Below are 16,505 nucleotides of genomic sequence, written 5' to 3' on the forward strand. Positions count from 1 at the left end.
ATACTATTTTTATATTATCAATAGTATTGTAGTTGTCTCTATAAATATATTGATAAATAGAATGAACAAATGAAATATAGATTTTTTTAAAAAGGATTAGTGAAGTTGTAGGATTATAATTTAAAATAGGTCGTAGACCTGCCGTTGTCTCGGTGCGATAGAAAGAAGTATATATTAGACACCAATATAATTTACCCATCGTTTGTGCGCCGATCCGTTCCGCGCTGACCAATGGCAGTAGGGTTCTTCATCTGGTTTACTGCAAATTAAAAAAAAAAAAAGTTAGAAGAAATAGATAAATAGATAGATGCCTTGCATTGCCATTTTAATTTAATTTTAGTTGAATAGTCATCTTCGCAGTTCCATCTCGTAACTAATCTTTTCAACCTTTCATCCTCCTTCTCGCTCCGCCTCATTATTATTCGTCATTAGTCATTACTTTCCCTCTTCTATTTTCCCAACACCCCGCCGAAGCCTTCACAATCCCGACTCCCAGTCCCTCCCTCCTCCCCCGTCTCGATCCGACCGCCGACCGACCACCCCAAAAAAAAAAAAAAAAAAAAAAAAAGGAAGAAAACCCTAACGCGCGGCGTGGGCGTGGGCGTCGGCGTCAGTGTGATGGGATTGCGGCGGGATCGCGCGAGCTGAGGATGCGGCGGGAGAGTGCCTTGTTTGAGACGCCGGGGCCCCTCCTCTTCCTCCCCTTGCTCCTCATCCAGGGGGGCGGCATGGATCTCTCCAGGGTCGGCGAGAAGCTCCTCAGCTCCGTGCGCTCCGCCAGATCCCTCGGCCTCCTCCCCTCTCCCTCCGATCGCCCCGAGGTCCCTCCCTCTCCCTCTCCCTCTCCCTCTCCCTCTCCCTTCCTCGCTTCTTTCATTCTGCTTATTCGCTGATCTCTGATCCGTGACGCGTAATGTATCGGACGAAGAAACTTGGATCTCGATCGTTCAATTTTGTGTTCTAAATCAGAAAAATTTTGAATTCAACTGGATTTACTGTCGTTGGAGGTATTGTAGTAGTTTAGTGCCGCGTAATTCTACTCTATTAAAACAATTAATTGTCGGGAGGTAATGTCTGAGATGTTTTCTGTCTAAATTTCGATTTACAGAACGTCATTTATTTCTCGTCACGAAACTCTTTACTGATTTCAAGATTCCGGCGCAGCATCTGATTGTGACATTTTCTTGAATGGAACCCCGAAACTGAAAAAAAAAAAAAAAACGAAAAAGAAAAAGAAAGAGAAAAAAAATTGTAGAAAATAAATGCTGATTGTTTTTGGTTATTTCTCTGTAGGTTCCGGCTCGGGCGGCGGCTGCTGCTGCTGTTGCTCGTGCTCTTGCCGGACTGCCTCCGCATCAAAGAATCAGCCTCCCGTCAAGTTCTGACGAGCTGGTTTCCATTTACGGAAGCTACCCTCAAGATCAAACTATTGAGGAACTTGAGGAAGACTTCTACGAGGAGGTTCTGTTTGACCATTTCTTTGCTATAATCTTATTTCTGACTGAGATTTGAATACTTACTTAATATTCCTCAGTTTGATTCATCTCCAGGTTTTTAACTTTATGTACATTTCATTTCGTGACCTTGTTTGTGAACTTTTTTCATGTCTCCTTCTGTCTGGTTCCTACATGAGTTGTAAAAATTATTTACCGGTATTTACTTGCAGGTTTTTGATCCAGTTAGGTACATTCTGGATAATATTCCGTCCGAAGAGGATGATGTTGCCTACCTCGATAAGCAGGTTAGCAAGGGCTGTTCTTTTTCTGGCTCTTCACTCTGCAAAATTGCTTTTTAATTTAAATTTATTACATTCTCAGGTTGATTTATGATTTCTTAAGTTTTAAGCTTTTAGTTGTATCATCATTTTATACAAGATTTCTGGCCTTGTACATTCAGTTGTTGTTGTTGTTTTTTTTTTTTTTTTTTTTTTTTTTTTTTTTTTTTCCAAAATATTTTTTATTGTCTTTCTTCTTCTACACCTTTTTTTTTTTTTCCCTCTCTTGTGGAATTTTTTGCAGTTTCTCGATTGTAAAATGATGCAGTTTCTTGCTTGATATATGCATTTTGCTTAGTAAGAAGCTTGTATAGGGCTCTCAGTTTTATTACTTTCAACAATTCTTAAATTGCTTTCTGATGAAATACTACTGTGATACTTCCGCAGTCTACTCTTAGATTAGCACAGCTTGATAAGATCGCTGAACGGCTATCACGCCATGTTATGGAGCACCACGAAGAAATGGGTATGTTTCTTATCCAAATTTAATGCAAAGTGAGAAGTGTTGTTTGTCTGGAACTTTAGACGAGGTTTACTTGATCTTTATTGGATTCATTTCTCTTACATGATCTTGCATAGTTTGTCATGAAATTCTATTTCTTGCTTGTATGTCTTCTGTAGAGTGAATTACCACCTCGTTTCCAGCATCTGAGCACTTTCATTTGCTTCTTTGGAGTTCCTTTAATGCTTATATATGATATGATATTTATGTGTAATACATGTCGCTAAATGCTGGAATATTATTCTGTCATGAAGATTCTGTTGCCATGTAATTTAGCAGTTGCGATAATTGTTGCAAGCCTTGAAGCTTCTATAACTCTGATTGGATATATTTTTCTCACTCTGCATTAACTTTTCCTTGTTAGTTTTGTATTATCTGTTGCTTTTGATGTACCAAAGTCCAGTCCCTTTTAATTGGTAGTAAGTGTTCACTTTGATCATAATATATTAAACATTTTCACTCTAGTGGAATTTTCAAATTTCTGATGCTTTTGCTTTGATCAGTGAAGGGGATGCAATTAGTGATGGAGCTAGAACAAGATCTGAAGGTTGCCAATGTCATCTGCATGGTATTATCCTAAGGAACTTACTAAATTAGTAAACACTTTTTCAGTAAAGCTTAACAATTATAATTTTGTAAATGTTGAGGATACATTTTTTATTTAGTTGTAATAATAGTTGGTACTTCTTTCAATCAAATTAACAGAATGGAAGAAGACACATAGCCTCGTCAAAGTATGAGGTTTCGAGGGATCTTGTTGTGAACACAAAATCGAAAAAGAAACGAGCTTTACTGGTAATCATGCTATTCCATATTATTGTTGTCCTTTGTAGATGGCATAACCATTGCAGTAAGTGCTTGCTATGTTTTTCTTGGTGTTCTTGAGTTCATTGGATTTTGCTTTCTTTACTGGCTGTTGGAGCTGTCCGCGCTGATTTTCTGACAATTCACTTACTATTCTTATTATTGCCTCCTAATTTTCTTAGAATCTGACAACCATGATTTGCTTATTATTTAATGATAGCATGATTAAGTGAATCTAAATGGAGGAATCGTATCCACATAACCCGGACCAAATAATTGAGACTGAAGGCTTTGCTCTGTTCTTGTTGTTCTTATTGCTTAAATGAGTTTTTTTCTCTTTTATCCAAGGCGTTAATATTTGTTGTCACCATGTCATTATATTGGGAAGAAAGATGCTTCTATTTGTATATAAAATATCGACATGTAACTATTATCTGATTTATCTGATATAAGTATTTTATTTTTCATTAAATTTTTGAATGCTAAAATCATTTTGTAATTAGATATGCTGCTTTCTATTCTATGCTTTAACTTCTGCTAATTGCATAAGCTTAATAGATATTCCTTTTTTTAAAAAAATATATGAACAGTTAGGTTTAGTTTGGTATTGAGGTCTATCTAACGCTATTAGATAAAATGGAGTTGAGGAAAAAGCATATAGGGATATGCTTCTGCGTTCTCCGGTGGAACCGCAGAAAATATATCGTAACTGACTCATTGCGATATGTGGAACACAATATTACGTATGGAAACAAACAGAGTATTTTCCCATCGTCGTTTCTCACCACACGTAACGCAATCTCCCCGCAATCCCAAACGAAGCCTTAGTGAATCTTGGAATACCTAGCACTTTAACCATCTCGAAAGAACTTTTTGTAATTTTATTATTGAGTAATACGTGCTTCTCATTTTTTGATGAGCTCATCTCGTTAACAGCGCTACACATTCATGTTTCTTCTTGATCTAATGATGATTCGAGGTGCATGAATAAAAGGTGTAAAATTTTTGTACTTAATGCAGGACATGCTTCCAATTCTTACCGAACTTCGCCATGCATTAGACATGCAGATGGAACTCGAATCTCTTGTTGAGAGCGGAAACTACTACCGTGTATGTTTTGTGTTGATGTGTTCCTTTAATGTATATGCATCGTTATGCTTTTTGTTCATGTTATGATTAGATTAACCATTTTGTTGCTTTTCTTTCTACAGGCATTTCAATTATTGCCTGAGTATTTGCAAGTTTTGGATAATTATTCAGAGCTATCTGCTGTCCAAGAGATGGGCCGTGGTGTAGAGGTCAATATTAACTTAATCAAAAGCAAGTTTACCATTTTAGCATTTTTAGGGCAGATAGAGAAATACTTTATTTCCTTACTGAAAATGCAACTTGTCAAAATTTTAAGTAGTTTAATATTTCATAGTGATTTGTTTTTTCACTTGCTATGACTTTCATTTATTATTTTATCTCCTATATGTTGCTTCAAATTTGATGCATACTGGCTTAGATTTCTGATGTCAGAATATTGACAGGCATGGCTAGTGAGGACAATTCAAAAGCTGGATTCACATTTATTAGGAGTTTGTCAGACATTCAAGGAGGAAAGCTACATAACCGTCAGTATATCCATGTGTTGGTAGTGATAGCTATAATTTTTTTTTTTTTTAAGCACTATTTGCAAGTGTTGAGCCTAATTTCGTTTCATTATTTCCATATCATTTCACTTGTTATGGAGACTTATCTGCATAAATATCATCACTTGTTCTATTTACAAAATCATGTAGAATCAAACTACTGGGTTGATTTATGATGAGATACAAATTGATTTAGCCAAATGTATGTTGATGTTTCAACCTTGAAATGCCTTGCTTACGTTTCTAGTCGTAGTGTTGGAATGTTGATTGCTACCACCTATTTGATTTGGAGTTTCCATCTTTTTAAAGGCAATTTCATTGTTCATTAACTATTATTTGGTCTTCATTTTGTTTGTTAACCAACTGTCAAATACCACACTTTTTAGGCAGTTGATGCATATGCATTAATGGGAGACATTGGTGGTATGGCTGAAAAGATACAAAGTTTCTTTCTGCAAGAAGTACTCTCTCAGACACACCTCGTGCTGAAAGACATGGTGCAAGAGGTACTAGCTTTGATCTTCAGTTTCTTTCCTTGGCTTATTAACTTAAATCCAAATATTCAATTTATTTCTTATTCATTTTTATGTGCATAGAGTCTTGGTTACATTTTTGTGCACTAACATGGCCCAATCAATTAAATATTTATTTGATCATCACGTATTATGTCCCAGTGCATAACTTTTTATTTATCTCTTCAAGCTCTTCCCAGAAAATTGTCGCATGATATGTGGACAATTTATTTGTCCTCTGTTTCAATTTTTCCTCTGTTCCCATTTTCCTCTCTGGTCTCTTTAAACAAAAACTGTAGACTGCTTTGGCGAATACAATGTTTAGAGTTACCATTTTCCTTACCACATCTTACTCCAATAGTTTACCTAGCATTTCTCTCTCACATGCTTTCGTGGATACTTGATATCGTGGTAGACTTGTAGTGTTCTAAAACCTTGCCCAACAGCTTACGCTTGCTCAGAGAGAGGCTTATTGGGTATCATCGAGTTACCACTAGCTTATAGATACTTATATAGAAACAGCATATTTTTCTCCTTCTGTAGGGAATCAATTTACCAGTTTGCTATAATTTCCGATGAAGAATTGTCCTGACATCCTATAGTGATGTGAGATGCTCATTATGTTGGCATTTAATATGAGACAATTTCCCTTGAGCTGCATGCTTCTGTTGGCTGTATAAGATTAATGTTCTATATAAACCAACATATACTGCACGTATAACAGAGGATAGTTAATTCTCCCTTCATAATTTGCATTCTTTAAGCATTTTTTGGGTTGTTGCGAGTGGAATCTATTTGCAGTAATCTTTTGACTTGTATTTGAGGTACCATTTCTTTCTAGAATATTTTCTAAATGACTTGTTATAATGGCAGGAAACTGGAAATAGCTTGCAGATAAACAGGTGCATGCTATATCTTTCAGTTCATTTCTTTTGTTGCACAATGAAAATTCTACTTGTAACTTTTGAATCTGGATTAGCTTACTTTTCCTGAGATTAGAGATTTTATCTGAATGTTCAGAGTGAAGATATTATCTTATTACTATGTACTTCTTTGTTTTAATATATAGGTTCTGGAAGCTATTGATATAATAATTTAAAACAAGCATTAAAGTAGGTTAAGTAGGTTATAATTCAATTTGCAAGTAAACTGAAATCTCATATGTTAGCACTTGGGTTTCATGATAGTGATTAACCATCGGGAACTTGCCGAGTGGGGTTCTTTTGTGTGGAAGAGTCGTAGTTGAATAAATGAACATAAGTAGTTTAGAATTTCTCTTGGATTTTTTATTTCTAATTTTTAGATTAAATGAATATTAACTCAAGTTTTATTGTTATACTTTGTCAACTTGAGCTCATATTTCCTTAAAATAATTAAGCTGGGAATTGATATAGTTTGCATTAACTTTCAATAAATATTGTTATAGATTCAGTTATGGTGCATTCTTACTTGTAGAGAGTTGTACTGGGGGTCAATACTTCATGAATATTTTGTACTTTTCATCCGTGCACTAGCGAACCCTATTTATACTGGTTTTGGTTTTAGTGTGCAAAAACTTTAGATGCTTTTCATTTTATTGTTTTCACTTTTTTGTTATGATGTTAGCTTCTGGATTGTGTGGGATGATTTGTCCACACTACCGACTGTAACCATGTGTTAAAGTTCTCTTTGTACATTTATTCATTTCCCTTTTTCTACTGCAGACTTACATACAGTGACCTCTGTGTTCAAATCCATGAATCCAAATTCCGGCAGTGTTTGTTGAAAACCTTAGAGGCATTATTTAAGCTGATGTGCTCATATTATTCTATAATGAGTTTTCAGCCAGAAGAAATGGTAAGGAGGTTATCTCATATTTTGCTGGAACAACTTGTTCTCGTAATTTCATTGCTATTTATAAGCTTGAATCGTGTCTTCATTAATTTGGTTGAATCGAATCTTTTAGAATAAGTAAGTCATGGAGAATTTACCTTTCTCTCATGTAGATTAAAATTTTTTGTCCGTGCAATTATACTCTACATTCTTGTTTTTGTTGATCATTTATATACATCCTATACTTTCTATACTGATCATAGCATATGCCTGGTTGCTGTAGGATTTTGAGTCCGAGACATCAAATACTGAGCTGAAGCAAAATACTGTATCTCATAATTCAGAAGGAACTTTAGTTGGTTCAGGTGCAGGGGTTTTTAGCGATTCGGGCGTGCAAAATGGATTTATTTGTGAATCGGTGGTCACCAATGACAAATTTGATGAGTCAAGTAGTAAGGGAATAACACCTCTAAAGTCTTCTTCATTACATACTGAAGCAAGTGCTTTTAACACTATGGAATCAAGCAGTGATTCTCCGTTTTATCAGTTGAGAAAAGAGGCCACTGCATTTGTTGCACACGCGCTCGAAAGAGGTCGAAGAAATCTTTGGCAACTCAGTACTAGTCGTGTAACTGTTTTGCTGTCTTGTTCTGCTGTTTGCTCAACTAGTACTCACCAGTTTTTAAGAAACTGTGAAGACCTCAATATATTTATTTTGGCTGGCGAAGCATTTTGTGGAGTGGAAGCTGTTGAGTTCAGGCAGAAGTTGAAAATCGTTTGCGAGAACTATATAGTGACTTTTCACCGTCAAAATGTATATGTATGTTAAGCTATCCTAGCACTTTCTTCTTTCATCCGAAAAGCCTTAATATCAACAGTTTCTTTCAGAAATTCGAGTTCTTTAGGTTCTATTCACTGTTAGTTGCATTTTCTCATGTTAGCTGCATTTTGTATTTCCATAATGTATAAATGGGGTACCAATACTGATCACTTTTCAGTTAATATGTGAAGGCAAATTTTAAATCTCTTTGTAAGACCTACTTTTCCAAGTTTTCTTCAACTGGTTGTTTTCATTACATTACAACTGCATTTTCTGATTTTTCTTATCAGCTTTTGCTCATCTACTTTTTGCCTTGTTTGAGTAGTGTTGTGTTATAGCATTTTTCCATGTGTAGCACATCGACAGAATTTTGTTCGGTATTCCTTATAGACGATCTTATAATTAGCGATTGGGTGATGCCCTTCATTAAGCTATTACTTCAAATCCTTACCCTCCATTGATTTAACTTTGCTCGATTGTAATTTTTTTTTTTTTCCCCCTAGAGACATAAGGTTTTATCATTGAGATTGAAAGTGCTAATTGAATGAACAATATCTGACTACTCATAAGAACTTAAAAGGAAGCGCCTTACAGAATGTTTGTCCAAAGTCAAGTGTTCTCTATTCATAGAGGCCTGTTTGGCCCTTTTGTAGGGTGTAATGCTGTTTGAAGAAGTTCTGGCTAATGGTACTGTTGGAATCTAAATTTGTACTTCCTGCAACAGAAACTTCAGAATTTTCTCTTTACCAAATGCTCTGTGAGAGGCTGTTGGCCACTGAAAGTAGAAGCATAAGCAGGGCCATGGAGGTCCACATTAAATATGTGTATGGTTTTCAGTTGTGCTTTTTTTTTTTTTTTGAATATTTGTCTATGTAATGGTTTGCATGTTGCGTTTTATAATTAGTAGTTTTTGTGCTTTATTACCATTTACCATTGAATTTTTGTTTCCATATCTGCATTCCTGGAACTGATTTCAATAATCACATTTTACAATTAGCATGGGCACATCTTTAAAAGCTAAAGTTTGTGGCATTGCAACTTGGGTTGATTTTACTCTGATTTCAACAGTTTCAGTTTTGGTTTATTCCTCATGTGGAGGATGGCTTTACATCATGTTGCTTACAGTTTTTCTACCTTTTCTGATTGTTGTGCTGTATCAGGCTCTCAAGATGGTCCTGGAAAAGGAATCTTGGGTGAAAATGTCAGCTGAGGCACCTCAAGTAATCAGTTTGGCTGGCCTCACTGGTGATGGTGCTCCATTAGTTGTTTCTTCTCTTGGTAGTACATCTGCCATGTCGCCTAGCTATAGGAGAAATTATGACGATAGTGGAAAGCGGAAGAATGGGTTTGCATATTGGCTTAAGACTGAAAACCCTTTCTCTTCAAAGCTGGAATATGGCTTGAAGGAATCGCCAAAGGGTCGCCTATCAGTCAATGGGTCGGATGGCCCAATATTAGATGGTGGCATGCAAAATAATAGGACACCTGAACAAGTTCATTCCCCTAATCGTGGATATGGAAGTAGTTCTATTTTGGAAGATGAAAATGAAGATCTTCTTGCTGATTTCATTGATGAAGATAGTCAGTTGCCCAGTAGAATATCAAAACCCAGAGTTGTGAGAAGCAATTCTGCACATTGGAATGATGAAGAGATTTCAGCCCAGACAGGGTCTTCACTTTGTCTATTAAGGTAATTAGCCTACATAATTCATGCTAAAACATTAGAGATATCTTATTATACTTATCCATTTTTCTTGGGACTGAAGCTGTTCTGAAACATGAATCAGGTTGATGGACAAATATGCTAGGCTGATGCAGAAATTGGATATCGTCAATGTTGAGCTTTTCAAGGTTATTAGTTATTAGGCAATCTTCTGAAGTTCCTGCTTCCAAACCTGGCATGGAAGTTTTTGAATCTATTTTGTTCTCATTTAGTAAATAAATGCAGGGCATCTACCAGCTATTTGGCATATTTTATCACTACATCTTTGAGACATTTGGGCAGCACGACAGAAACCAGAATGGCAAGTACTTATCAGATAATTTATCCTGTGAGGATCTTCTTCTGCTGTAATTGTTATCTTTATTGGCTTTGATGATTGATTTTTACAAGTACTGTTCTTACGTTTAACTTCTAATAATTATTGTTATATCCAGATCGGTTGAAAACTGCTTTGTCAAAAATTACGCAAGATTGTGATCAATGGATCAGACCTCAAAGTGCGTCTTCTTTAATCTCATCACCTTTGTCGCTGAATTCAACTTTAACTCAAATGGATATAATGCCTACTGTGCCACCCAGCACATTATTCAGCCATGTGCCGAATACCTCGTTTGGTTTAAAGGTATATTTCTACTGTGGATTTGCATAAAAGTAAAAAAATTAAGAAACTTATTGTCTTGCTAGAATGCATATATTTTAATATGAATGAGTTGCTTCATGTTTTAACACTTCTTTAATGATGCCGCAGGAAAGATGTGCAGCGACTGAAACAATATCGTTAGTTTCGCGAGTATTGAATAGATCTAAACCTCACCTACAGTCAATGTTGTCACAAAATAATTCTGCCATACTTGAAGATTTCTTCCGAAATTTGGTAATAATCCTATATTTCTTCTTCTTTTCTGTCTTTCTTAGATTGGCCAATTCTAGGCATCTTGTTTAGTTACTTTTTTTGATGCAGGTGGATTCTGTTCCAGATCTGATTGAGCATATTAATAGGACAAGTGCACGTGCTCTACTACATATCAATGGGTACAATATTCATAAGAGCTTGAATGAGATTCTGCTGCAGATCCTTTTTTATCCAAATAGAACTTTTGATCCTTGTAATATGTAGTTGCTTTTCTTTTCCTTGCTTCAGTTGTATTTTCTGGGCCTTCTACTTCTCTACTAGTTTGTCCATAGTTCCTAGGGGTATTATTTATGGGAGAAATGTATCTGGCCACCTGAGCTGTTGCACTTTTGAAAATAGCATTCCAAACTTTCAATACTTAAAAAGCACTATCTAACTATCTTTCTGTTTTAATGAACCTCATCCCCCTTGTTTCGTTCAGTTATCCTCACAGATGTTAGTTAAGTCATAAATGATAGTCAAATGAGAATGCACCTAAAGTCACTTAGGGATTCATATCATTTTGACGAACAATGGTGATAATACTATCTCAGGTATCGGCCTATGGATTTACTTCTACTATTAGGTCTAACAGACTGACCGCCAAACAATTACTTTTGTTAAGTTTTAAATAGAAACTTTGATTAAGAATGGATCTAACATGCTGTGAGCTGTGTTTGGCTGAAAATTCTGAACAAAGTTAACATATTAGAAACTTATAAAGCAGGTTTCCTAAGATTGGCCACTGTTAAGGCAAAAAAGAAGCTGACTTACAATGGGTTGATTTTCACTATGTTGTCTTTGACTTTAGCATATTAGGTATTACATATCTGGAAAAAGCAGCCTGTCTTTCTTTAATAGATCCATTATGCATTTTTCACTCACCCTTTCTAACATGTTTACCACATTCAGGTATGCAGATAAGATTGCCGGTGCCAAATGGGAGGTGAAAGAGCTTGGCTTGGAACACAATGGGTCTGTCATTGCTTTCTATCTTTCAATGTGTTTGAATATTAGATAAAATTTTCTTACAGTGACTCACTTTGTGTTTTTTTATAAGGTGCTCTATCTTATTTTTTATTATCGTCTTGTTGATGATACTATCAATGGCTTACTGGCTTAAAATTGTTTACTCATTATTGATATATAGATTTACTTTCAAGAAAATACTCACCTATTGAAAGTTTAAATTCATATCTTGTAGTAGCATTTGATTACCTCTTGATATCGACCTGCAATAGCATCATAGACCTCTTTCAGCTTTTGTAGATGCATAATTCTACTGAAAGTTGAGCTTTGCAGTCAAAACTATAAAATTGGTATATGCCAGAAAACATGAGACTGAACAAAACAAATATTGCTGCATAATGTGAAACTTTTCTTCAGTACTATTTTGTAACACCTTTAAAGATGTTTGCACTATAAGATGTATTTTCAAGTGATTATAACTGTAGGATAAGTAAATTGCTTTTTTTTAGCATTTTGAAGATGTTGTGATGTGATGTGTTCTCAAGTGATTTATTGTTTTTCATGCGGATGTTTAATTGTTATTTTATTCATACGTCTCTTATGTTAATAGATATGTTGACTTACTGTTGGGAGAATTCAAGCATTACAAAACAAGGTTGGTTCACGGGGGAATCCCTAATGAGGTATTTACTCAACTTGCAGCCGCCATGAGTTATTATCTATGTTTAGCCAATGCCGCTCAAATGTTAGCTCCTTCTGCTCTCTCATAAGTGTTTAGTTTTCACTTCATATATTTGTATATAGTTCTTTTGCCACTGTGATACAACTCAGAAGCATTTAATCCTCAATATGCAATGAGCAGCATTTAGGTATGCTGGCGACAAATATTCCTTATGGAATGTGCAACATGTAGGTGATGTGAACATATTTTCCATATGAATATACTGTTGTTAATCATTGTCAACAATGTTTTAAGGATACCTAGGAGAGAATGAAAAGTTTTCTCTGGCCAAGCCATTGTAAATGCGTCAACTAGTTAGCAGTGCAGGTTCTCACTTGTGGGTCATACAGTGAAAATCTTAGTTCGATTCTTGGTACCAAGTGTTTGGCAAAAAGAAGGGTTTCTGTTTGCGAATCATATGTAGGTACAAGGAAAGGCCTCAACATTGAATTTGGTTTAAATACCAAATGACATCATAAAATAATAAAAATCTAATTGAAAAAAAAATGGCAGCAGCACCAATGTGGAGGAAATCTACATTCTTTGCTACCAATCAGTTAATAGTGAATAATGTCACTGTTTAAACTTTTGATTATCAAGTAATGGTACCTCTTATTGTTGTCATCATCAGATCCTACAAGGCTATAGCTTCTGTTTTATGATCAGCAAAGTATTGTCTTGATTATCTGTTCAACTTTACTGCTTTCCTTTCTTCTTTTTTTGGGTAAAATGACATCTTTTGCGGTGCTTGATCTTGTTCCTGGTTTCCAGGTTCAAGACCTCCTTCTGGAATATGGACTTGAAAATATTGCGGAAGTCCTTATAGAAGGCCTATCACGAGTAAAGAGATGCACCGATGAAGGACGAGTATTAATGTCGCTGGACCTTCAGGTTTTTTAGACCTATGACAAGATACCACTGATTTTAACACAAAGGAGGAAAAATGAAGGTAGTGCTAATTCTGCTCTTTCTTTCAGGTGCTAATTAATGGGCTGCAGCATTTTGTCTCCGTGAATGTGAAGCCAAAGCTGCAAATTGTCGAAACCTTCATCAAGGTAACAAATAGTTTTCATTATTGAGTAGATACATACTAGGGAAATTTTCTCCATAGGTTAAAAACCATCTGTAGTATATTCTCCTAATTATTTTGAGAGCCACAGCAGAATGCAAAACAGCACAACAGCACTACTAACTAATCGTGCATTCTCCAATAGAGTGGACTGTTTTTTCTCAGTTATTCATTAACTGTTTTTCCTTCCTTACCAGTATTAGTAGTTAGTTGTGGTTTGCTTGTGTGTTTTTCACATCTGCCATCGATAATTGTTGATAATTTTTCACTATTATGATCACTGTAAACTCACTGGCGCAATTTATGCACGTGATGGAACAGGCCTACTATCTCCCAGAGACCGAATATGTTCACTGGGCACGCGCTCATCCTGTAAGAAGATATGCTTTAAGTTGTGTGGTGATTCCAAAGTTTTTGACGGTTTAATACTTGTATAATGTTCTCAATGCGCAGGAGTACACTAAGAGCCAAATCGTTGGGCTAGTAAACCTGGTAGCAAATATGAAAGGGTGGAAAAGGAAGACGAGGTTGGAAGTTCTGGAGAGGATTGAAACGGGATCGTAGATGACGGCCTGCAATTTTCCTCTTTTTTCCTTTTTTTCCCCCTTGCGGCATGTAGAGTTGTAATTTCATTCTTTTGCACTTCTTTTTCTGCTGTATTATAGTTACGTATAGTCCCTGTCCCTTTCATCCGGGTTGTATATCTCTTTGGACTGCTAACATTGTATCATATCATCTAGGAAGAACCAGGTTTATCCGAAATGGATCGACTCAGATGATAATATAGATAACTTGTTCCCTGTGAAGCGGGGGAGATGCTCGAGCGAGAGATCGTATCGAAATAGATGGAAAAGAAGAAAAGTGAATTGAGATGTAATTGAATAAACTACCGGCGAAGTGTCTACACTTCCAATTTGATATGAGAATGTGAGGTACTGTTGCCTGCTTCTGCTTCTGGTTGGAGACACACATTTTCTTTTTTCCCTTTTTTTTCTTTTCTATCCCCTGCTCCTTCAATCTCTATTATTGTTTTGTGCTCATTCACCACCTGTACTAGCAAACCTAACTACTTAATTTCTCTTCTCCCTTTGGTCTCTCTCATCTAATACGACTAATTAAGAAATGTTGTGATCACTTTTCGTTTACTCTCAAGTAATATGAAATGAAGTGATAGATCGACACAAGTAAGGATAGAAAGCATTTTTCCTTGCTATGTGTTCCGAGGATGTATTTCACGGTCTCTTTAAAGAAACATCAAGCAGAACGAAGTTCGAAAAGTTTAAACATAGATTATTTCGCTCTAATAACAACAAGACACCAATCTTTTCCAACAAAACAAAAGAGAAGAAGTTAAATAACCAAACAATAACTGGTTCGTTAACAACCGCCGCCGAGTATAATTCATCTACTTGTCCGTTACATACATAAAACACGTACTTAACATCAAGAAAAGCTACACCTACACAGTATCATCGCAGAAGAAAACGAACTGCTAAAAGCTACCACCCTGTGGCCGTCGCAGCCTCTTCGCGCTGCATTCCTTGGACCGTAGCCAACTTTCGATCTCTTCAAGCCTCACGCTTATGAGCTCCAGCTCCAGCAGCCTGCGCTTGCACGAAGGTGCTCTCGGCGGCTTCTTCGGAGCCGGCGGGCAGCTGGTGACTTCGAATGCCAGCCTGCTTCTTCGGTCGGTCGGCGTGCGGCATTCTTCCTCCTCGTCCCGTGCCGTCGAATGATCGGCAAACGGCAGCACGACCGAGATCGGCTGCAGGGCGAAACCCGATAGAGCGCGAGAGAACTCCGGCGAAGCAGACATCGTCCGAGTAGTCCTAAGAAAGATAACGACCTCTTGGTATTAAGAGTCGCTATATATATATATATATATATACACACACAGGTACGTAGGGTGTGAAAAGGGGTGGGTACGAGACTCGTGCGGGGGAAGGGAGAGGTGCGGCTTCTCCTAGCTTTCCTAAGAAGCCTCTTCAGAAGAAGAGGTAAAATAAGAATGGTGGTTGGTTTTTTTTTTTTTTAATATTATTATTATTATTTGATCAGATGTTGTCGTCGTCTTTTCCGGTTGTTGAAACGCCGACACGGAACATCGGATCCCCCTGGGCTCCAGATAATCAACTGTGCGCCCGTGGACTCTGAGATTTATGGCCAGTGTTTTTGAATTTTGGATGCTCTCTCGGAGAGTTTAAATAAAAAATAGCTCTCAAATACATATTATTTAACTGGGGAAATTGCTTCCAGATAATTACCTATTTCGGTTGTCTAAAATATTACTTAAAAAGAATCCTGTAAAGAAGCTAGAAACATTTGTAGCCGTAGGATCATAATAGCATCAAAGCGGGCCCACACAGCATGGGGGCAAAACAAAACGAGTGTAACATAGGATGCCGCATGGGGATTTCAAAAGCGCGTCGTGGACCGATATTTTCAATGCCAAGGGCGTTGCGTCGGTCGCGGCGCTTTTATCTCTTTTTGACAACTTCGCACGTGAAAAATTATTACGATTAAAAAACTCGGCACGTGGGAACCACGCGATAAGAATGGCGTTTATAGTTTTGGGTTTCAGCGCCCACATTTTTGGTTGAAGTGCCTGAGTCATTATTACTTATCCGGTATTTGAAAGTGTTTTTTAACCTAACAAATTGAGCAAAGAAATCAGTAATTCGTATGATCTTTCTTTGAGACTTGAACTATAATGAGCGTAAACTTGGTGTTAAAACTGGACCCGAACAGATTTAACTCGAGCCATCCGAGTCTCTGACTTACATTTTTGCTGGTTGGATCGGGCCCGGCATTGTTTTTATCATTCGGCCCGATAAAAACGCCAAAACTAATCAACTTTTGTTGTCGATTGCCCCGGCGCAATCTCCGCATTTCGAACTAGACTCGGACCGACAGTAGATGTATAATTCTGGGCCGTAGCGGATTCGGTTCCCGCAAAGGCCCGAAATCCGGCAGCGAGGGATGGAACAAGGGCTTATAAAGCCTATAACGTAGGGCCCATTTTGGTTCTGTGGTAAGAGTCGTGGAGTTGGTTCGTGCGTTTTAATGGGCCTTAGTGTGGTGGAAAAGAGCCAGAGCATCTTGGGCCGTGGGCTCTAATTGGGCCTAACAGAATCCCTCGGTCACATAGACTTGTTTAGATCTCACTTCATGCATGGTTCTCTATTTCCTTATTTTATCTGCTACGCTATCTTAGTTCGAAACAGAGTCCCACGGAAAGTGTGTGAACTTAAGACTAGGGTGGGCACATGAAAA

General features: G+C 37.0%; 1 protein-coding gene and 1 long non-coding RNA gene across 3 annotated transcripts; one reads left to right on the top strand and one right to left on the bottom strand.

Annotated features, from left to right (window-relative positions):
* Nucleotides 401-14,199, top strand: LOC109713943 (syndetin). Of its 2 annotated transcripts, none has more exons than XM_020238256.1 (25): nt 401-821; nt 1,294-1,461; nt 1,667-1,741; nt 2,162-2,240; nt 2,780-2,844; nt 2,982-3,071; nt 4,101-4,190; nt 4,292-4,378; nt 4,613-4,696; nt 5,101-5,220; nt 6,100-6,128; nt 6,930-7,062; nt 7,322-7,858; nt 9,019-9,548; nt 9,646-9,709; nt 9,807-9,882; nt 10,016-10,203; nt 10,330-10,455; nt 10,543-10,613; nt 11,386-11,448; nt 12,053-12,125; nt 12,935-13,054; nt 13,141-13,218; nt 13,554-13,604; nt 13,686-14,199. In XM_020238256.1, exons 1-25 carry the CDS (start codon nt 651-653, stop codon nt 13,794-13,796), a joined length of 3,279 nt encoding a protein of 1,092 aa, XP_020093845.1. In that variant the 5' UTR covers nt 401-650; the 3' UTR covers nt 13,797-14,199. The 2 variants fall into 2 exon arrangements, with proteins under 2 accessions (XP_020093845.1, XP_020093844.1); XM_020238255.1 differs by having other exon boundaries at nt 404-821; nt 9,807-9,909.
* On the bottom strand, nt 14,502-15,475 carry LOC109714357. The gene is made up of 2 exons (XR_002217325.1): nt 15,159-15,475; nt 14,502-15,061 (listed from the first exon to the last, which is right to left on the bottom strand). It is a non-coding gene; the product is annotated as an uncharacterized LOC109714357 (long non-coding RNA).

This window comes from Ananas comosus, linkage group 8 (genome assembly GCF_001540865.1).
Source record: "Ananas comosus cultivar F153 linkage group 8, ASM154086v1, whole genome shotgun sequence".
Taxonomy (NCBI): Eukaryota; Viridiplantae; Streptophyta; class Magnoliopsida; order Poales; family Bromeliaceae; genus Ananas; species Ananas comosus.